Source organism: Carcharhinus amblyrhynchos, chromosome 12 (assembly GCF_965287045.1).
Source record: "Carcharhinus amblyrhynchos chromosome 12, sCarAmb.v2.hapA, whole genome shotgun sequence".
NCBI classification, from domain to species: domain Eukaryota; kingdom Metazoa; phylum Chordata; class Chondrichthyes; order Carcharhiniformes; family Carcharhinidae; genus Carcharhinus; species Carcharhinus amblyrhynchos.
In genome coordinates this window covers 24390329-24413847 of record NC_137335.1, presented here as the reverse complement: position 1 = coordinate 24413847, position 23519 = coordinate 24390329, and the positions used below count along the sequence as shown (strand labels likewise).

Below are 23519 nucleotides of genomic sequence, written 5' to 3'. Positions count from 1 at the left end.
TCACCTCACTATAAGAAGGATGTGGAAGCATTGGAGAGAGTGCAGAGGAGATTTACCAGGATGCTGCCTGGTTTGGAGGGTGGGTCTTGTGAGGAAAGATTGAGGGAGCTGGGGCTTTTCTCTTTAAAGCGGAGGAGGATGAGAGGCAACTTAATAGAGGTTTATGAGATGATAAAGGGGATAGGTAAGTGGACGTTCAGAGACTATTTCCTCGGGTGGATGTAGCTGTTACCAGGGGGCATAACTTTAAAGTTCATAGTGGGTGATATAGGAGGGATGTCCGAGGTAGATTCTTCACTCAGGGAGTGGCTGGAGTGTGGAATGCACTGCCTGCTGTGATGGTGGAGTCGGACACTTTAGGAACTTTCAAGCAGCTATTGGATAGGCACGTGGAGCACACCAGAATGATAGGGAGTGGGATAGCTTGATCTTGGGTTTGGACGTAGCTTGGTGCAACGTCGAGGGCCGAAGGGCCTATAATGTGCTGTGCTGTTCTGTATTCTATTTTCTATAATGATGGATGTCAGAACCATTGGACGATAGTCATTAAGGCACACTGCTTGGCTTTTGTTTGGTACAAGGGTGATGGTTGTTTTCTTGAAACAGATAGGAACCCCAGATTGTTGTAAAAAGAGATTGAAGTTGTCTGCGTGTACCCCCAGCCGATCTGCGCGTATTCTGAGTGTTCATCTGGGCTGGTCGCTTTCTGTGGATTGACCTTCGAGAAGGCTGCTCTGACATCTCCACTTGTGATCTCGGGTACAGATTCATTCAGGGCTTTCGGGATGGAGAGCGTACTCTCGCTGACGTTTTGCTCAAAACAGGTGTAGAATGCATTGAGTTTATCAGGGAGGGGTGTGTTGGTGCCAGTGATTTTAAATGCCTTCAGCTGTCCTCGCCTCTGTCCTAAATGGATGTCTCTGAATCTTCTAATTCTAAACAGAGCCCCTTAATTCTGGGCTCCATCCTAAAGCAGAACCTTGTTAAGGACATTCGGGACCTTGTACTTCAATTGTCACTCCTCACTGTTTGAAGCTCCAATGTTCAATCTTTCCCCATAACAAAACCTGTTCATTTCAGGTGTTAAACCTCCTTTTGTATCCTTCCTTGCATAAGGAGATCAAAACTGTACCCATTGTTTGAAATGTGTTCTCACAAATGCTGTGTGTACTAAAGAATATAATCCTTACTTTAATGTTAAATTCTCTCATAATAGGATAGTGTTCCGTCAGCTGCCTTATCGGCTGTATTTGCACGCCGACATTTGTGGCTCGTGTACTAGAATACCTAGATCTCTCTACACCTCGGAATTTGCCAATTTTCCATTTAAGTAATATTCTACTTTTAAAATTTTTTTGACAAAGTTTATCTGTAGATTAAAGTCACCCATTATTATTATGATCCCTTTGTTATAAGCACCCAGTATTTCTTCATGTATACTTGTCACGTTTTACTATTTGGAGAATGTAGACCACTCTACCCTGTAGAAGAACAAGGCCAGCGGCAACATAGAATTTATGTAAGTTTTTTTCTCTTGTCACCCTATATCACTCCATCATAGTCCATTGTTGCTGAATCAAAATTCTCGAGGGCAGTTGAATATGGGCAATAAATGCTGCCCTTGCCAATGACACCTACATCCTATAAATGAATTTTAAAAAGTACAATAGAAGTATGGCAACAAAAAAAAACTTGTTCAGTTTACTGAAACCTATTTGGGATTCATAAACAGAAGCAGCATTTCGGTTCTTTGGGAATTTGCATGTCCATTTGTTGCTGCCTCTTACAAATTCAACACAAATGCTCACTTTGAAAAAGGCTTTTGTTTGTCTTGATTTTTTTTCACTCAGGTGGGTTATTGCCAGAGCCAGTAAATGTAAATCAGTCTGTTTGAGAGTCATGCCTTGTATTTGTTCTTGGGTTACAATGGAGCTAGTGCAAAAAATATTTTGGTTGAATGCACTTATTGTTATAATAAAACTCTAAAACTTGATTGTTATTTTTGCATTAATGAATGCTGATTCCCGCCACTATGAACAGGATGCAACAACTTGGCTGTAGGAAAGCTGATTGTTAAGTAATTTCAAAACTGTAGCATTGGTGGGCGCTAAATATTTGCTTTTATAAAGTAAAATTTCATCAGTGTTTCTGAAAGACACTATGCCAAATTCTTTGGCCAATTTTGTAGAATAACTCAATTTTTTTCAAAGAGGTTAAGGAGATGCAAGTGGTGTGATAAGAAACTGATGATAGGACAGACCGGAGAACAAAGAAAGGTATATGGCCCACTCAAAAGTTTTAAAATTGAAACCAAGTGCCATTTGGGATCTTGAAGCCTTAACTTTTGAACCAACGAAGTATTGTCACGTTATTTGCTTTGCATTGGGCCATAACAGACAAACAGAGCCATCGAACCGGAAGAACCAAATACTTTAGCAATAGTTCAGTAATCTACAATAACCTTAAAAGCAATGAGAAGTGAATTGGATGCAGGGAAGAGTTCTAAAATATAAGGTATAAATATAACAAAGCCAATAAGTAATCTGAAAGAGGCTTCTTTGCCGTGACAGTGGGTTGAATGTAGACTTGTTTTGCCCACTCCATGCAGTAGCAAATATCATGGTAATATTTAAGGGGAAACTACATAAATGTGTGAAAGATATGCAATTGGTCTTGGATGAAGTAGGGTGCGAGGAAGTTTGTATGGAGCATAAGCATGGGCATTGATTGGTTAACCTGTTTCTTTACTGTAAGATCTCTATATTTTAAAAAGTATTCATTCTGTCAAAATTGCATGCTAATCTAATGGGAGCTTGTTTCTTAGTTTCTGCTTTGTGGCTTGTTGAGTGCACAATGATTGAAATGTGGAAAATCTACTTGGTTTGCATTCCTCCGCTGAACGGTTTGTACATCGTCACTCCCCGCTGTTGTGACTATCATGCAGGATTTCAATAAATAAAGAAAAGTAGATGGTGAAAGGGGCCATGCACTGTAACCTAAAACACGAATGTGTGGGAGTTCCAAAGAAGAGTCATATTCAACATGAAAGGTTAACTCTGTCTCTCACAGATGCTGCCAGACCAGCTGAATATTTTCAGCACTTCATTTTTATTTCAGATCCTCAGCATCTGCAGTATTTTGCTTTCATTATAACGTGTGAGGACTTGCACATAAAAGTTAGCTAAATTAATAGGTTTTGCTTGCTAGTAAATAAGGAGTTATATTGTGCTTGCAGCAAATCTAGTAAACAAATTTAATTTGTACAGGTCTATAGCTGGAATTTGAGGGGCCTAAGCAGTAATTACTCTCATCGTCTAGACACCTTCAGAGAGCTATGTTGTATTTAGCTTCCATTTATGCTCAACCTGAGGTTTGGGACCATATTTACTCCTGGTGGACATTTTTAATGATATGTTAGTCAGGGATTGTTCAAAATTTAAAGCTGATCTGATGTGAGAGTGAAATTTGTTTGACTTTTATAAAAAATAGAATTGCGCATTCTTGTGATGTGTAATCATTCTATTTTAGATGAACAAAGAATAATTAACATATTTAGTGATCGCTTTCTGAAGACTATAGTAAAATGCCATTCACTTGAGAGATTAGCCAAGATTGTGCTGGTTTTGGCACAGTGATTTTTTTTGCTTGAGTACATAATCCAGGGAGATGCTTCACTACAATAATGAAGGAATACTACACTATTAAAAGAATCTAGCCTTGGACAATGTTTTAAATTGAGGCATCATCTATCCTTTCTGATGGAAATAAAAGATCAAATGGCACTATACACAGAAGAGGAAGAAATTGTGGGCGCTGTTTATCCTGCAAGTAACACCATCTGAAATCCTTCTGGACTTTTAAGACTTAGTTGTGATAAATCAGTAACCTTCGTTATGTATGCTTTATGGTATAAATCCAGTGTCAGAGGAGAATGACCAATAATGTGAAGGCAGCTGACTTCACTGTATGTTTGCTGTCTACAACATAATATTTTCTGTCGCACTTTTGTCTGCTATTTTCATTAAAATTACAATGCCTGCATTTTAAATGGAAATTTATGCTTTTCCTCTACAAAATGTTTGTCCATTTTTTGGTTAACAGTGAGGTTGTGTGTCTTGGACCACACAAAGATATAAACAGGATGGCCAAATGAACAGATAAATGGCAGATAGAATTTAACCCTGAAAAGTGATACACTTGGGAAGGAATAATTTGACAAGAAAGTGTTCACTGAACGGCATGACACGAAATTTTGTGAAACAAAAAGGCCTTGGTGTGTTTGTCCACAGATCTCTGAAAATGGAGGGGCATGTTGGCATGAAAAAAGCACGTGGGATACTTGTCTTTATCTGGTGACGCATAGATTACAAAAGCAAGGAAGTCATGTTGGAGTTGGAGAACATTGAGCCATAGCTAGAGATACTACGTAGGTGTGCAATTCTGGTTGCCACGTTATCGGAAGGATGTGATTGCATTGGAGAGGGTGCAGAGGAGGTTCACCAACATGCTGTCTGGGAGGGTGGTAGAGGCAAGTTGTCTCACTTACTTTAGAAAGTACCTGAATTGTCATAACATGCAAGCCTATGGCTGATGTGTTGGTAAATGGGATTAGGTGGTAGGTCAGGTGTTTCTCGTGTGGGTGGGCCGAAGGGACTCCTCTACTCTATGATGCTATGATTCTATTTTATTTCAGTAATTAAAATAAATGTTTTATTCACACAAAATACGCATTGCACGATAATACACTGAATAAAAACGTTTCAGTTGTAATTACCTCCTATTGGGTCACTCCTCAGTCTTAACTCTTCAAAAGAGAGAGAGTCTTCTGCTGATCCTTTCCTGAGAGATAGATAGAATCTTGCAGTTCTCCATCATCCTTGCAAATATTTTTGCACCCTCATTAGTGCCTCTATACTTGTTCATAATATCGCATCGAAGCCTTCAGGGTGCCAGAACTCTTCATTCTGCTGATTCTGCACTTCTTCCTTCTTTTGATCCTCTGAACTGATGTGCCATGCCTTTAGCTCTTTTCACTTCCCTGTCCTCCTTTCAGGTTCTCCCTCAAAACCCACCTTTGAGACTAGGTTTTTGCTCTCTCCTCCTATTACCACCTTTGACTGGTGTCCAGTTTTGGTTAGACTTCTATGAAATTTCAGTGTTTTTCCTATCTTAATGCTATTAATTGCAAGCCATTTTCTCTCTGAAAATAGCTTGATTGACTGCTCAGTGTACTGAGGATATTTGTGTTATAATGACAGTGAACTGTTGTCACTCCCTCGAATAACCTCCAGAGGAATTAATGTGACATACATGCATGGTAACTGACTGCTGCCCATATTTATCCCAGTCCGAATGTCAATTCAAAATTTTTTTTCCTAAACTTTAAATATATTGTATGAATTTGTCTAGCATTATATAGATCTTGTGACGTGGCCTGAATCATTTTGTAGGCTGGGAACATATGATAGACAATTCTAAGTTCGTTAGTAAAATGGTAATTTGTTGGCCCAGAAATACACTATATACCATTCATTTTTCGTAAGTTTCTTTTTGTTTAATAGGAAATCTAGATCTGCCTGTGGAAATGTGCCTTTTGTAGCAAACCTGAGCATTGAGAGAATCTGAATCATAACCATACTATTCATCCATTTTTGACAATTATTTGGCTTTTTTGTTTTGTTAAATGTTTGAAATATTCAATGTTATTCTTTGAAAAAGGATTATTTGACATTGTTTCACTATTCTTGAAGTCCACTCTTTTTTAAATGTGGACTTTTGTTTTGGTGCTGATTTCCCAATAATGACTTCGGGCAGCACGATGGCACAGTGGTTAGCACTGCTGCCTTACAGCGCGAGGGACCCTGGATTGATTCCCGGCTTGGGTCACTGTCTGTGTGGAGTTTGCACATTCTCCCCGTGCCTGTGTGGGTTTCCTCCGGATATTCTGCTTTCCTCCCCCACCAGCTGTTCTGGGTAGGTAGGTTGGCTGTGCTAAATTCACCCTTGGTGTACCTGAACAAGCGCTGGAGTGTGGCGACTCGAGGATTTTCACAGTAACTTCATGACGGTGTGAATGTAAGCCTACATGTGACTAATAAATAAACTTTACTTTTAACCATATTGTGGTCGCTCTCTGCCTACGTGGGTAGCTTTATTATGGAACTTAATGTGCTTGCAAATTCCTCCTCCAGTGAAAGTCCACAACATCTTGATTCATAAAATACTCCTGTACCATGTTCATTTGTGACTCTCCAGCATACATGTTTCACAAAGGCAAATGGCATGGTACCATCTATAATAAATTTAGCAATAACTTCTTAGTTTGTGCCTCGCTGCAGCTTTGTCCCCTCTCAGCAGGGTAATTGATTGGGTCCTACGAACTAAGAACTCCAAAAATGCTTGCAGATGATATCTGGGGACACATGGGTGTCATCTCATTTTCACTGCATTTATTTATTCCAGCTGACAACATAGATTTACTCAGTCCCTGTTAAGTGTTCCAATGCAAAATTACCTGGGCAATTTAAATGAATTGGTGCGCAAAATAAGGATTTTCTGCAACTGAGGAAGGAGGGTGGGGGGGAAGAACCTGCAATAGTTTGAGCTTCATTCATAGTATGACAAACAATCACTATAATTGCGTAGTTATATTTTGTATTGAAAGAGTTTTGCCCTGTGGTTTTTTAAAAGTAGTTTTTCAATCCCAAAGCAGATACTTTATCCGATTACTGCTTAATTCAAGCAATATACTTTGGTTTGTTTCAGCAAGACAAATTTGTGGCACACCTTTAAAGGTCATCTAATCTAGGGGTCAGGTTTGGGTTTCCAGTGTGGTGTACCTCAGTTACCAAATGGAAATGTTTGCTTTGCATAACTGTTTTGAGATTTTTGCAATAAATTAAATGCACCAGCTGACTTAATTTGCCATGTGCATAAATTATATTGTTTGCATGTGTCCTTTGATATTCGGAACAGTTGTTTTATTGAATTTGATTTTGCATTTTATTTGATCATTTATATTATATTTACTATAGTATATTTTCCTTTTTATACTATGGAAGTATGCTTCTTGTCTGTTTTCTTAAATTACTTGAATTACCTTGATTAGTTTTGCAAACAACAGTTCCAGACCTATACTCCCTTCTGTTGTAAAGGCCAAAATACTCTGCAAGCGCAAATCCAATTAGAAGAATAAAATGTAATATACATAATTATGCGCCTGATTGTTTTGTCACACTTTTAGAATTGTCTTGTTTATTGAAATCCCAGGATTAGAAAATGTTTACAATAGAGGCATGATACTAAAATCCTGGCGGACATGTGGCAGTTTACAGAGGGGCCAACTTTTGCATGGCCTACTTGCTAACTGTGCAGCTCAGCGGGGACATTATCTGCCATCTGCCCATTGTACCAGTCTCTGTTCTGATATCTATTGTTATCCCCTCTCCTGTTTACTATTTTGAGTTTCATATTATCTGTAAACTTGCGACCTGTACACCCAATTGCAGGTCATTAATATGTCTCAGAGTAATACTGTAATCCGCCACCCTTTGGAGCACAACTACATGCTTCCTTCCAGTTTGGAAAATGAACCATTTATCTGTGCTTTCTGTCATCTCATTTCATATCCATGCTGCCACTGATCCTTTAATCATACGGGTTTCAATTTGCTTACAAGTACTTATGAAATGTTTTTTGAAAGACTATGTAGTCAACATCAACAACACCACTAGGGAAGGTGTTCATATTTTCTCTTCCCCTTCCCCCCCTCCCAAATAGCTTTGTGGTTCACCTGCGTTGACAACCCTATGTACTCACCCTTCACATCTAAAGTCTGGATCTTGAAATTTTGCAAGCTGTATAGTCATTTAGGGTATCCCAGATTAATCCAATTTTGTGTTTTTTTTTCTCCTACTGGATAGTAATGAGAAATGGAACACTGAGCTAGCAGAAGTTTGAGAAAGATAATGTCTGTTAAATATGGTGGTGTTCTTAAAATAATCTTCAGTTGGAATGTTATCTTTGCTCAAAATGATGGAGAGTTGAATCATGGAATGAAAGTGAGATAATCTTGAAAATTTTATGTCCTGTGTTTTAAAGGAAAATAATGTTGGTCCAGTTCAGTGAGCTGACCTACATTTTGCAAATCAAGTACGCAGTTGCATTTCACCCCCAGGTGGCATATGGCCTGCATTACTCCCTAGTATTTGGTCAGACAGCCTGAGAATCTCATTACTCATCCTGAATAGGAAGCTTAGGGTGGAAAAAAAATGCACCACTAGTGTACAAGAAACAGCCCCAGTTATGTCTGGTACAGAATAAGCTGGGCTCAGGTGTGTAAAATGCCATATGTTAGTGCTATAAAATAATGACTTCTAAAAGATTGCAATAAAAATCCCACTTCGTTTAAGAGTTAAAATATTCAGCCAAGTTATTGGCAGAACAATCGTTAAATCTAATTCATGTTTCTGAAGTGACTGGTATCTATCACAGAGAAATCCTTTGAGAATAAATATATGACTTCAAAATCCAGTTTAGTGTTTCCCATGCCCTGTTTGCTTTGACCTCTTGAATAAACAATATCCAAGAGACATACAAGTAAGATTGCATTTTCAGTAATTAGGTTTGCTGACTTTTTTGAGAAGCTCAGTAGCATTAGTGTATTGGGCTTCTGGAAAATTATTTTTATGATAATTTCAAATAAATACACTAATGAACTAGTTTTTTCATGGCTGACATATTTAATGTGCTGTGTTTAGTCTGATAACTTTTTGATAGCTCCCTGATGATGAATTTCTCTGAACTGCATGCACTTAGGGTACAGACTTCATTTATAAAGAAGGTTATGTTGGGAGCCTGTGATGTACAGATTCCGTCCGCTCAGAACTATCAACCGAATTACTGTAAAGTTACCATCTGTGAAACTTGTACGAGTTGGACCAGTATTAAGCCATGTTTATTCTGGCCTATGCATCCCACAAATTCCTACAGGAAAATAAAAGGAACCATAATGTATCCATCGTCTTTTTTAAAAAAAATGCTAGCTAACACTGAATCATAATTCTCGTTCTATGTCTTAATTGATATTGTAGAGATTAGATAAATGTAGATGTGAAATATGGTGTGTGTGTGTGTAGTGTGTGTGTGTAGTCATGTCAGACAGATTTAAGTATTTAGAGCTTCTTATGGAGTTGTAAAAATAGCTTTATTGAGGTAAGTCTATCCCTGCCAGCTATGAGAATTAAATCAGAAATATGCAATATTAGCAACTAATTTATCTTCTCCATACTACACAAACTGAAGTGCTGAACAGAATTTTGTGTCTCTGCAGAAGTGGCACCAAAATTGAGAAACTTATAATATTTAGGACCAACTGAACAGGCTGAGTCTTTTTCTTCGGAGAAGCGAAGACCAAATGTGATCCTCAGGGATCTTGGTAATGTAGAAGAATGACAATGTTACTGGGCTCATAATACAGAGACCCGAACTAATGATCCCGAGTTTTCAGTTCAACTCCAATCACAACAGCTAGACGATCTTAATTAAAATAAGTAAACGCGGAATTGAAACTAATAATGATGACCTTAAAAAATTGCCAAGAGTTTGTAAAAACTGGTCTGATTCATTAGAGTCCAAAGGATGGAAATCTGACCTCTGTGACTCCTGACCCATGAAAATATGATGGACTCTTAACTGCCCACTGTAATAGCCTAGCAAGCCACTTGGTCAAAACAAAACTGTTAGATAAAAGTATCATTAGAATAAACCTGGACAGAGCACCTGACTGGCCTAGGCAATAGATACTGTGGAGAGAGGAGCATCCAACTCAGTTGACTCAGCAAAGTCCTCATCAGTAATGTCTAGGGACTTGTGTCAGATTGGGTGTTAGCGATGGAAAGATAGTAGAAGTGGAGGGCCTGAATGACATTATTGTTACTAGAGAGGTGGTGCGCGACAGACTGGAAGGACTGATTGTGGACAAGTCCCCAGGACCGGATGGAATGCATCCAAGGATTCTGAAGGAAATGGCGGAGGTGATGGTGGATGCCTTGGTGATTATTTTCCAAATGTCGCTGGAATCCAGGGAAGTGCCGGAAGATTCGAACAACGGCGTAACATTAGCCGTTTTTAAGAAGGGTGGCAGGCAAAAGGCGGGGAATTATAGGCCGGTTAGTTTAACGTCTGTTGTCGGAAAAATGTTAGAATTCGTGATCGAGGAGAAAATAGCGAGGCATCTTGAGGAGAATTGTTTGATAGAGCAGACGCAGCACGGTTTCGTTAAGGGGAAGTCGTGTCTGACAAATTTATTGGAGTTCTATGAGGATGTGTCTAGGGTGGTGGATAGAGGAGAGCCGGTGGATGTGGTCTTTCTTGATTTTCAGAAGGCGTTTGACAAGGTACCTCACAAGAGGTTATTGCAGAAGGTAAGGGGGCATGGAGTTGGGGGTAGGGTGTTAGCGTGGATAGAGGATTGGTTGTCAAATAGGAGGCAGAGTGTGGGGGTCAATGGGTGCTATTTGGATTGGCGGTTGGTGACTAGTGGAGTGCCCCAGGGGTCGGTGCTGGGGCCTCAGCTATTCACCATTTATATAGATGATCCGGAAGAGGGAACCGAGTGTATGGTGTCGAAATTTGCTGATGACACCAAGATTGGTGGAATGGCAAATTGTGCGGAGGGTGTGGAGAGTCTGCAGAAGGATCTAGATAGGCTGGGCGAATGGGCCAGGAACTGGCAAATGGAATTTAACTTTGGCAAATGTGAGGTTGTCCACTTTGGTAGGAATAATGGTAGGAAGGACTTACATGGCGAAAAACTGCAGCATGTGACGGTGCAGAGGGACCTTGGGGTCCTTGTGCATGAGTCGCAAAAACCCAGCCTGCAGGTGCAGCAGGTGGTCAGGAAGGCGAATGGGATGCTGGCCTTCATAGCGAGGGGGATTGAATATAAAAGTAGGGAGGTCTTGCAGCATCTGTACAGGGCACTGGTGAGGCCGCAGCTGGAGTACTGTGTGCAGTTTTGGTCACCGCACTTACGCAAGGATATTTTGGCCTTGGAGGGAGTGCAGAGGAGGTTTACTAGGTTGATTCCGGAGTTGAGGGGGTTGAACTATGAGAAGAGGCTGAATAAACTAGGCTTGTACTTGTTAGAGTTTAGAAGAATGAGGGGAGATCTCATTGAGACGTATAAGATGTTGAATGGGATGGATAGGATAGAGGTGGAGAGGCTCTTCCTGCTCAGAAAGGACAGTAGGACTAGAGGGCACAGCCTCAAGATAAAGGGGGGGGGGGGTGCGGTTTAGAACGGAGTTGAGGAGGAACTTCTTCACTCAAAGGGTGGTGAATCTCTGGAATTCTCTGCCCGTTGCAGTGGTGGAGGCTGCCTTGCTCAATATTTTTAAGACGCGGGTTGATAGATTTTTGATAGGCAAGGGGATTAAGGGTTATGGGGAGAGGGCGGGAATGTGGAACTGAACCACAACAGATCAGCCATGATCTTATTGAATGGCGGGGCAGGCTTGAAGGGCTAGATGGCCTACTACTCCTCCTATTTCTTATGTTCTTATGGGTGGGATGTGGTGAGAAGCTGAGTATTCTGCGGTGCGTAATTCACCTCCTGTCTTCCCAAAGCTTCTCCTATATAGTTTTCAAATGTGATGGAATACTCTACACTTGCCTGAATAAATGCTGCTCCAACAACCATCAAGAAACCCAACACTAGTCTTTTGGTATTTATTTCCACTACACTAAACATGCTCCTCCCAACATTGATACATTTTGCAGCCATGGTGCATCATTTGCAAGATGTGCTGTGGCAATTTGCCAAGGCTACTTTAACTGAACTTTTTCAAGTCAAAAAAGGCAACCTCTCGGCCTTTTGGTTAAGATCAAGTGTAGTATCGACATACTGAGCTTGGCTGAAGTCATTAGGTTACTTTTCAGCTTCATTTGAAGCAATTTTTAAAAGTGGCAACTTGGCCTTTTGGCTAAGATGCAAACGAGTTCAAGCTTTGGAGGAGGAGCTATGCCTACTCCAATCAGCTTGGATCATATAGATCAAGCCCAAGACAGGAGGTGAGAGCCCTGTCTTGTCAGCTTGGATTGGGAATGTCTCAACTTGTTGAGACTCTGTATTGGACTTGATTGGATTAAATTGGAATAAAAAACAAAAAAAACTAAACAAAAAGGGCAACAGATGAATGGGACAAGTTCTCGTTCAGATCACATGCTGTCTTTTGACTTGGAAATACATTGCCATTCCTCCTTCGTTGCTGAGTCCAAACCCTTGGAATTCTCTACCTATTAGTACTATGGCATGCCTACTTTGTACAGACTGCAACAGACTTGTTGAATAGAAACAAATGCTGGCTTTGCCAATAGTATCCAAGTTGCATAAATGAAAAAGCGTTGAAAATTATGTAGGTGTTTGTTAGAGTAAACAAAAGATATTTCCAGGGAGGAGTCCAAAACAAGTGCACACATGCACTAGTATACCTAAATCAAAATTCAGGAAAAATGTCTTGCTCAGAGTACTTAGAATGTGGAACTTGCTACTTATGTCGACTATTTTACATGTTATTGTGAAGTTGCATTGAAGGGAATGCTAGTTAAGAATATGATGGGAAAAGAATAGAAGGATATGTTACGGTTGGCTAAAGTAGGGTTGTGAGGAAACCAGTGCTGAACGTAAACATCAGCGTAGACTACTTTGGCCAAATAACCTGTTTCTGTACTGCAAATTCTGTGTAGTTTCATCAGCTGGTGAACATCTAGCTTCTTTTCGTTAACTTGTGGTTATCTTTTTTAAATTAATTACAAAGATTGGCATTTGCATTATGAATCTACAGACTGAATCTATATTTTTTAAAAAATTAGCTTTTTGATGGTTAGTAGGTGAACATTTGAACAAAATGCACTCTTGTATGGTCACCATGCACAAGAGTTTTTAAATTGAGTGAAGCATCTTTAAAGCTTTTGAAAAATGGTACAAAACTGTTTTTGTCTGTTGCCCTTCTACATCAGGATGTGGAAAAACATCAGGTGGAGATTACATTCTTCATGGCTTTTACAACCTGTGCCCATCCACTCCTGGGGAAATAACCTGATGGTCCGGCGAGGGACAGGGTTAGGTATTGCTTGATGAATGCCATTGTTGAGTAATTTACTAATATTCGTTGTTTCAGCTTACTTATGAAACCTGGTGAATAAGAAGAGCTACTGAAGACTGCCAGCACCTTGTTAAACTATGTAGCGTGAATAGGGCAAGCAAAAACTTCAAATAGTGTCTTAACTGCACAGTATATAATTCCAATTTTTCAATGGCGTGATATGGAAAACTATAGCTTAAAAAATTCAAAAGAACTTGATCTATAGTGTTTTAATCTGGTATAATTGGATTTTATTTGTTGCAAGGCGTATACAGTAAGTAGCCTCACAACACTAGGTTAAAGTCCAACAGGTTTATTTGGTAGCACAATCTTTCAGAGTGCTGCTCCTTCGTTAGTTGACTCACCTGATGAAGGAGCAGCACTCTGAAAGCTCATGCTATCAAATAAATTGTTGGACTTGAACTTGGTGTTGTGAGACTACTTGCTGTGCCTGCCCCAGTCCAATGTCGACAACTGCATATCGCGCAAGTGGTATGCCAGTTCATTTAAAGTGTGTGTGCCTGCTGAAGAGGGTCGGTTAGCTCAGTTGGTTTTAATGGCCATTTTGTGATGTGGAGTGATTCAACAATGTGTGTTTGATTCCTGTACCAGCTGAGGTTATTCATGAAGGCCCTGCTTTCTCAACCTTGCTCTCACCTGGAGTGTGGTGATTCTCAGGTTAAGTTACCACTGGTCAGCTCACTCTCTTAAAGGGGAACAGCAGCCTATGGTCTTCTAGAACTTTGACTTGCATGTGCCTGTGGTTATTGTACTGAATGGAAAGGTATGATTGCCCTTCTTATTTTGTGATGTGGTTGTTTGCATGTTTTTAAATAGCCATTAATTCTGCTTGGGGCAGTCATTGAGGGAGTTGGCACAAAATGTCACGATAATTACAGACAATTTAGGTCATTTGTCATATCTTGGTGAGGTTGTATATCCCAAAGATGGTAAAAGTAATCGTCATGTCCCTTTATTGCATTCAGTTATTTTTAAATGACTCCAGGATTTTAACCTTGAAGTTTAGTCTATCTGAAAGTCTGTTCCGCATGTTGGTCTTATTGTGTGAAGAATAATTTCTTGAACTCAGTTCCAAATGCTAATTTGATCCTGAGAACCCTCGTCCTGCTCCCATTGTTAAGTTAGTAGCTTCCTGTGTTATTCTGAATCCTTAATTTGTATATATCTAAAATCTTCATTTGAGTTTTCTTCCTAGGTTTTAAAAAAAACAAGATTCTTGAAACTTGTTGCTGAAACTTGAGATTTAATAAAATCTTCAAAACTGGCATGTGTGTTTGGAGTCAATCTGATCTGGCCCACAAAGGGATCTGCAACATTGCGCACCCTCCCACCAATAAACATGTTTACTAAATTGGTTGGACAGAGCGTTAAGTAAGAAATAATTAGAGCTTGTAACAAAACAAATGTAATAATCACAGCACCTTTTAATCTTAAACTGGACAAATCAAATTTGCAAAGACTAGTCTGGAAGATGAGTTTATTAATTATGTGGTAGAATTTTGCAGTTGCTTTCTACAGTCATTGGGGAGAAACCAATTTTAGATCTAGTATTATGGAATGGGGCAAGATTAATTAATAATCTCATTGTCAAAATCTTACTAGAAAGAGTGATCATAATACAATTGAATTCCATATTAAGTTATGAGAAAGACAAATTTGAGTCCGAACTTTCTTGAACATAAAACCGATTTATATAAGATTGAGGGGGACAGCTAGCTAAGTTTGACTGGGTAAATAGAATGAAAGGTATTGCAGTGAGTAAACAATGGAAAACATTTTAAATGATTCAGATCCTTAACCAAAAATATGTTCCATTTACAAATGAGAAATAACTTCCCTAGTAATCATGGGTAGATAAGTATGGTATTCGATTACATATAATGCTTACTACTATCCTTCGCATGGGAATTGGGTGAGTTTTAAAAAGGTGACAAGTAGAATGAGAGTATGTAAAGAAAGATGGTAAGAGCTTTCACAAATATGTCAGTGTAGCTAACGTAAATATCGCTCCCTAATGCAGCAGAAATTACCGTGGGGATTGAGAAAATGGCAGAACCAGTGAACAATTAGATGGTAATTAATGGGCTACTGTGGAACCTAAGGTAATTAATATTAGCAGAGGCAAAGTATTGGAGAAGCTTAGGGACAAGAAACAAACAAATCGCCAAGGAGCTTTGGCCTATATCCTAGGGTTCTATATGCCAGAATGCTATTCTATATGCAATATGTTATCCTATATGCTAGAATCCATCATCAAAGAAGAACTAGCGAGGCACCTAGAAAATAATGGTTTGATCGAGCACACAGCACGGATTTGTTAAGGGGAAGTCGTGTTTGACGAATTTATTGGATTTCTGTGAGGATGTGACTAGTGCGGTAGACAGAGGGGAACTGGTGGATGTGATGTTTTTAGATTTCCAAAAGGCGTTTGATAAGGTGCCTCATAAAAGATTGCTACAGAAGGTTAGGGTGCACGGAGTTAGGGGTAAGGTGTTAGCGTGGATAGAGGATTGGCTGTCTAATAGGAAGCAGAGAGTTGGTATCGATGGGTGCTATTCTGGTTGGTGACTAGTGGAGTGCCACAGGGATCGGTGCTGGGGCCTCAACTGTTTACCATTTATATAGACGATCTGGAGGAGGGGGCTGAGTGTAGGGTAACGAAATTTGCTGATGACACGAAGATGAGTGGAAAAGCAAATTGTGTGGAAAGTCTGCAGAGAGATCTGGATAGGCTGAGTGAGTGGGTGAGGACCTGGCAGATGGAGTATAATGTTAGCAAATGTGAGGTTATCCACTTTGGCAGGAATAATAGTAGGAGGGATTATTATTTAAAGGGTGAAAAGCTGCAGCATGCTATGGTGCAGAGGGACCTGGGGGTCCTTGTGCACGAGTCGCAAAAACCCAGTCTGCAGGTGATCAAGAAGGCGAATGGAATGTTGACCTTTATAGCGAGGGGGATAGAATATAAAAGCAGGGAGGTCTTGCTGCAACTGTTCAGGGTACTGGTGAGGCTGCAGCTGGAGTACTGTGTGCAGTTTTGGTCACCACACTTGTGGAAGGATATATTGGCCTTGGAGGGAGTGCAGAGGAGGTTCACTAGGCTGATACCGGAGATGAGGGGGTTGGACTATGAAGAGAGACTAAATAGACTGGGTCTGAACTCGTTGGAGTTTAGAAGGATGAGGGGGGATCTTATAGAGACATATAAGATAATGAAGGGGATAGATAGGGTAGAGGTAGAGAGATTCTTCCTGCTCAGAAAGGGTAGCAGGACTAGAGGACACAGCCTCAAGATAAGTGAGGGGGGGGAGGGGTGCAGTTTAGATTGGAGTTGAGGAGGAACTTCACTCAAAGGGTGGTGAATCTGTGGAATTCTTTGCCCATTGAAGTGGCGGAGGCTACCTCGCTAAATACATTTAAGTCACGGATAGATAGGTTTTTGATAGACGGGAATTAAGGGTTATGGGGAGAAAGTGGGAAAGTGGAACTGATCCACTTCAGATCAGCCATGATCTTATTGAATGGTGGGGCAGGGTTGAGGGGCTGGATGGCCTACTCCTCCTATTTCTTATGTTCTTATGGTTCTCAGAGATAATGGTCATGATTTTACAACATTTCCTTGATTCTATAATGATTCAAATAAATTGTAAGTTAGCAAATACAGGCAGTTCTCGACTTTACGATGTTAAAGTTATGACAGACGGCATTTTGTAACATTTATAAATTGAAACCCCATTTCGAATTTGCAGTGTGGTTTTGCCTTTATGGCACTACGCCAGCATATTCATATGTGCGCATTGACATTTTGTGCTGTCCATCAGTATGATTGGTCAGGTTGAACTGGCTTCATTAGATTGGGAACAAGTATTTTATTCTGTTAAATTTTTTGACACAACTGCTGCAATTTTAATACATTTATATCTTTGTGTTGTAATTAATATGTGCTCATTCTCAGGGCTCAAGGTTAAATAGCACTGACAGTGATCATATGGCTTTCTGATATCCCACCCAATAACTGAGGAACTTGTGATATGGCATGCATTCATCTCAGTGACTTGACATGGCAAGATTTGAGAGCATTTTACACCGCTGACACAGTTGTTAGCACTGCTGCCACACAGTGCTAGAGACCTGGGTTCAATTCCTGCCTCGGGTGACTGTATGTGTGGAGTTTGCTTGTTCTCCCCGTGTCTGCATTGGTTTTCTCCCATAGTCCAAAGATGTATGGGTGAGGTTAATTTGCCATTCTAAATGGCCTTTTGGTGTTGGAGATTACATGGGATTATGGGGAAAGAGCCTGGGTGAGCCTGCACCAACAATCCCAATGTGTTGAATGGCCTCCTGCACTGGAGGGATTCTGTGACTGTCTTTTCCCTCCCATCCTTTGTGCCATTTGGTTTATATTTGACTTCATGAAACATAATACTTGTCTTAAATTTCATTTGCCAGTTGCCTGCTCATTTTGTCCAACTAATATATTATGCCTTTGTCCTCTTGAAGCCTGTTTATATCCTCCTCACTGATATCACATTTTTAAATTCTGTATCAGCTGTGAACATGAAATTATGTCCTGTATACCAGAATGCAAATAATTAAAAAATATCAAAAAGAGCAGTGGTCCTAAAACTCGTGGAGGGCACCTTTTGATGTACTTCCTTATTCTGAAAAATAACAATTCGCCTCTACTCTGCTTTCTGTCCCTTCGCCAATTCCTTATCCATTCTGTCACTGACCCATTACTGCAGTGGGCTTCAATTTTGCTAACACATGATATTTGATGAAGGTCGTTTTGAAGTTCCATATAAACGACATCAGTTGTACTGCCCTCAATAACCATCTCTAGTGGATGAACAATCTTACTGTGGTACAAAAAGCCATTCAAGGAATGGGAGGTGAACAGGAACATTGTGATAATGTGGAATGATATAGTTGGGGACAGACACAGTTCACAGGCTATATTGCCTTTTCAATTCACCAAAATTTGCCCTCCTCCAGTTGAGTATTTTCATACTTGATTCATGTCCTTTTTACATACTTATTCAAAAAACAATATGGTTGTTTCTGTTTTCCAAATGATCCACTCCTGAAATATGCTGCACTTTCCCACTTTATTTCCAGAACTAGATCCAGCAATACTTACTCCCTTCTTGACCTGGAAACACATTGATTAAGAAAGTAATTTAGGAATTCTTCCTCCATGTTGCTCTTTATAATTGAAATTGCTTTTTGTCACTATAGATTTCTTCCATCTTACTGCAAGCTGTCCTCAAATTTGTTCCTCCTTTATACTTTCTTTGATTTGGTAACCTATTGTGTACACCCAGCAGAGTAATAACTCTTAATGTTCCTTTAAATCTAACCAAATTGTGTTGAAACCCTTCATTATATCAGTCCTTTCCAGTGCTGTAACTAGATCATTGATCAATATTACCACTTTTTTTTTCCTTTTGCTATCTTACTGAGCAGCTTTATAGCCGGGAATATAATGTTTTCTGTCCTCCCTTCCTTGTCATGGCTATTGCTGCCGTATCATTTTAAGTGGCATGCCGTGCCTGCAGCTCACCAACCTTCTATATCATTGCTTGTACATCTACGCATATGAATTCCCAATCCAATTCAGAGTCCCAACAAATGAGACATTCCCGATCCAAGCTGACAAGACAGGGCTCCCACCTGCTGTCTTGAGCTTGATGTACTTGATCCAGGCTGATTGGAGTAGGCATTGCACCTTCTCCAAGGCTTGATCTCGTTTGCATCTTAGTCAAAAGGCCGAGGTGCTGTTTTTAAAAATTGCTTCAAATGAAGCTAAAATGTAACCTAATGACTTCAACCAAATACAGCATGTCGATACTACACTTGATCTTAGCCAAAAGGCTGAGTTGCAAACACCTGGGCACCCTCTTTCTCCTTTCTGATGCTTCATATTGATGCCTCTGGTGTCACGGATATGCATGATGTGGCGATGCTGGCATTGGACTGGGTTAAACACAGTAAGAAGTCTCTCAACACCAGGTTAAAGTCCAACAGGTTTATTTGGTAGCAAACGCCACTCGCTTTCAGGGCTTTGCCCCTTCAGGTGAGTGGGGAGTTCTGATCATAAACACGGCATATAAAGACACACGGTTTACAGAATACTGATTAGTATGCGAGTCTTTACAGCTAATCAAGTCTTAAAGGTGCAGACAGTGTGAGTGGAGATAGCATTAAGCATAGGTTAAAGAGATGTGTATTGTCTCCAGACAGGATAATAAGCGAGATGTTGCAAGCCCAGACAAATCATGGGGGTTACAAATAGTGTGATATGAACTCAAGATCCTGGTTGAGGCCGTCCTCGTATGCGGAACTTGACAATCAGTTTCTGCTCAGTGCTCTGTGCTATCGTATGTCATGAAGGCCGCTTTGGAGAACGTTTACCCAAAGATCAGAGACCGAATGCCCATGACTGCTGAAGTGTTCGCCAACAGGAAGAGGACAGTTTTGCTTGGCGATTGTCGAGTGGTGTTCATTCATCGGTTGTCATAACGTTTGCATGGTCTCCCCAATGTACCATGTCTCAGGACATCCTTTTCTGCAGCGTATTAGGTAGACAATGTTGGCCGAGTTGCTAGCGTATGTACCGTGTACCTGGTGGATGGTGTTCTCACGTGAGATGGTGGCATCCGTGTCAATGATCGAGCACGTCTTGCAGAGGTTGCTGCGGCAGGGTTGTGTGGTGTCGTGATCACTGTTCTCCTGAAGGCTGGGTAGCTTGCTGTGGACAATGGTCTGTTTGAGGTTGTGTGGTTGTTTGAAGGCAAGAAGTGGGGGTATGGGAATGGCCTTGACGATGTTCTTCTTCATCAATGATGTGTTGAAGACTCCGGAGAAAATGTCGTAACTTCTCTGCTCCGGGGAAATACTGGACGACGAAGGATACTCTGCCCACTATGTCCTGTGTTTGTCTTCAGAGGAGATCAGTACGGTTTTTCACTGTGGCGCGTTGGAATTGTCGATCAATGAGTTGAGTGCCATATCCTGCTCTTATGAGGGCATCTTTCAGCATCTAGAGGTGTCTGCTGTGATCCTCCTCATCTGAGCAGATGCACCAGACTGCATTCCACAAGGTGTCGCACTCCTTCAGCACTAGAAGTGCTGAAAACTGATTTGAGAGCACGATAGTTTTGGAGGGATCCTACACTGCTTGCTTCTTCCTGCCATGTCAGATTGCCACCCAATGACATTTAATGGCAAGAGTGAATAGCGATGTTTAGACTAGTTGTGGTTTGTCATAGGTCTTTTCAAAACCTGTTTTGATTGAATATAATCTTATGGTGAATATGCAATGTTTTATTTAGTTTCATGCAATATTTCTAGTGCCATATTAGATTCTCGTCACTGAGATGTTCTTCCCCCTCCCTCCTGCCACCAATGACTTTTTATCATTTATAAAACATACATGGCATGTAATCTATGAGTCTGCATTCCAATTCATACTTCACGAGTTGATATTGTGAAACCATTTTTTAAAGGTATTCTCCATTCAGACACATTTGTGGTTATTTGCATGTTTTTAACCACAAGGCCATGCTCAAAGCAAAATTTAGTTTTTTTATATATGTTGCTTGCAGAACAACTGAAGTAATTTATTTTTCCTTTTCTCAGGGAAGATAAAAGATCAGAGGATGTAGCTTCTGAAGATATTGAATCTGATGACTATTCTGATGAATCTAGCATTGAAGGTTTTTATGGAACTTCACCACCTAATACCCAACGGCAAATGAAACGCATGTCAACTAAACACAGGAATAATGTTGGGAAAGCAGTCAGTCGCTCTGGTAATAAAGGTTAGTATGATGCAGAAGTTTGCTTTGCTTTATTTGGAAGACTGTGCCATAGTTGAATAATCTTATTGTGCAAGTGAACATAAGAACATAAGAAATAGGAGCAGGAGTAGGCCATCTAGCCCTTCGAGCCTGCCCCGCCATTCAATAAGATCATGGCTGATCTGAAGTAGATCAGCTCCACTTTTCTGCTTTCTCCCCGTAACCCTTAATTCCCTTGTCTACCAGAAACCTACCTACCTGTGACTTAAATATATTCAGTGAGGTAGCCTCCACTACTTCAATGGGCAGAGATTCACCACCCTTTGAGTGAAGAAGTTCCTCCTCAACTCCTGATCTAATCTGCCCCCCATTTATTTGAGGCTGTGCCCTCTAGTTCTGCTATCCTTTCTAAGTGGGAAGAATCTCTATCTCTACCCTATCTAACCCCTTCATTATCTTATATGTCTTTATAAGATCCCCCCTCAGCCTTCTAAACTCCAACGAGTACAGGCCCAGTCTATTCAATCTCTCTTCATAGGCTAACCCCCTCATCTCCGGTTTCAGCCCAGTGAACCTTCTCTGCACTCCCTCCAAGGCCAATATATCCTTCTGCAAGTGCGGCGACCAAAACTGCACACAGTACTCCAGCTGCGGCCTCACCAGTACCCTGTACAGTTGCAGCAAGTCCTCCCTACTTTTATATTCTGTCCCCCTTACTATAAAGGCCAACATTCCATTCACCTTCTTGATCACCTGCAGACTGGGTTTTTGCAATTCGTGCACAAGGACCCCTAGGTCCCTCTGCACCGTAGCATGCTGCAGCTTTTCGCCTTTTAAATAATAATCCCTCCTACTATTCTTTCTGCCAAAGTGGATGACCTCACATTTGCTAACATTATACTCCATCTGCCAGGTCCTCGCCCACTCACTCAGCCTATCCAGACCTCCTCTGCAGACTTTCCACACCCTTCACGCAATTTGCTTTTCCACTCATCTTTGTGTCATCAGCAAATTTCGTCACCCTACACTCAGCCCCCTCCTCCAGATCATCTATGTAAATGGTAAACAGTTGAGGCCCCAGCACCGATCCCTGCGGCACTCCACTAGTCACCAACCGCCAACCAGAATAGCACCCATTGATTCCAACTCTCTGCTTCCTATTAGACAGCCAATCCTCTATCCACGCTAACACCTTACCCCTAACTCCTTGCACCCTAACCTTTTGCAGCAGCCTTTTGTGAGGCACCTTATCAAACGCCTTTTGGAAATCTAAAAACACCACATTCACCGGTTCCCCTCTGTCTACCGCACTAGTCACATCCTCATAGAAATCCAATAAATTCGTCAAACACGACTTCCCCTTAACGAATCCGTGCTGCGTCTGCTTGATTAAACCATTCTTTTCTAGGTGCCTCACTATTTCTTCTTTGACGACGGATTCTAGCATTTTTCCAACTACAGACGTTAAACTAACCAGCCTATAATTCCCTGCTTTTTGTCTGCTACCTTTTTTAAACAGTGGCGTAACGTTAGCCGTTTTCCAATCTTCCAGCACTTCCTCAGAGTCCAGCGTATTTTGATAAATAATTACTAAGGCATCCACTATCACCTCTGCCATTTCTTTCAGAACCCTGGGATGCATTCCATCCGGTCCCAGGGACTTGTCTACCTTCAGTCCCGTTAGTCTGTCAAACACTACCTCTCTAGTGACAGTAATCGCATTGAGGACCTCATCTCCTACCATCCTTCTATCTTTAATATCCTGCAAACTATTCGTATCCTCCTCCGTGAAGACCGACACAAAAAACTTATTTAAGGCCTCAGCCATTTCTTCATCGCCCACCGCTAAATCCCCCCGTCTCGTCCTCCATGGGTCCAACATTCACTCTAGCCAGTCTCTTCTTTATAAATTTGTAAAAACTTTTACTATCATTTTTTTATATTTAAAGCTAGTTACCTTCATACTCTATCTTTCCTTTCTTTATCACTTTCTTAGTCATTCTTTGTTGTTTTTTAAATCTGACAGTATGGTATTTAGTTGCCGACAGTATGGTATTTATTAGTTGTGGATCTGTCTGGAGTAAGATGGGCACTGAATGTGTTTGGCATTTAAGGTACTCCAATTTGGTTTTCAGTGAGCATCGAGCAAATTGAACAATTTTTCACTTCATACCAACGTTTTAGTGCATTTAACGTAAAACACCCCAAAGCACTTCAGATGGAGCTCCATAAAGAATCAGTAGTTAAGATGACCAATAATTCAGTCAGAGGTAGGTTTTAAGAAGTGCCTTAAAGCAGGGTAGCGAGATCAAGAGTTGTAGAGAACGTAATCCAAAGTTTGGGGCCTAGGCAATGGAAGGCTTGGCCATTGGTGGTTGGGCGATTTTAAAGTTAGAAATGCACTGGAGGCCAGAGATGCACAAGTGCAGATGTCTGAAGGTTGCATATTAGAAGATGGGAGAGGCAAAGCCACAGACAGATTTGAAAACAAAGATGAGAATTTCAGAATCAAGACTTTGACTGGGTTAATGTAGGTCAGTAGCAGGTGTTA

General features: G+C 40.7%; 1 protein-coding gene across 2 annotated transcripts in view; it reads left to right on the top strand.

The window, feature by feature from the left end:
- map3k4 (mitogen-activated protein kinase kinase kinase 4) overlaps nt 1–23519 on the top strand; it is a 188034-nt gene that overhangs the window by 16606 nt on the left and 147909 nt on the right. The window contains exon 2 of one of the 2 annotated variants that reach the window (XM_080200228.1): nt 20808–20989. In XM_080200228.1, the coding sequence (XP_080056354.1) occupies nt 20808–20989 (182 nt within the window). Of the gene's footprint in view, nt 1–20807; nt 20990–23519 lie in introns of those variants that run through there. The other variant, XM_080200229.1, reaches the window with a different exon arrangement.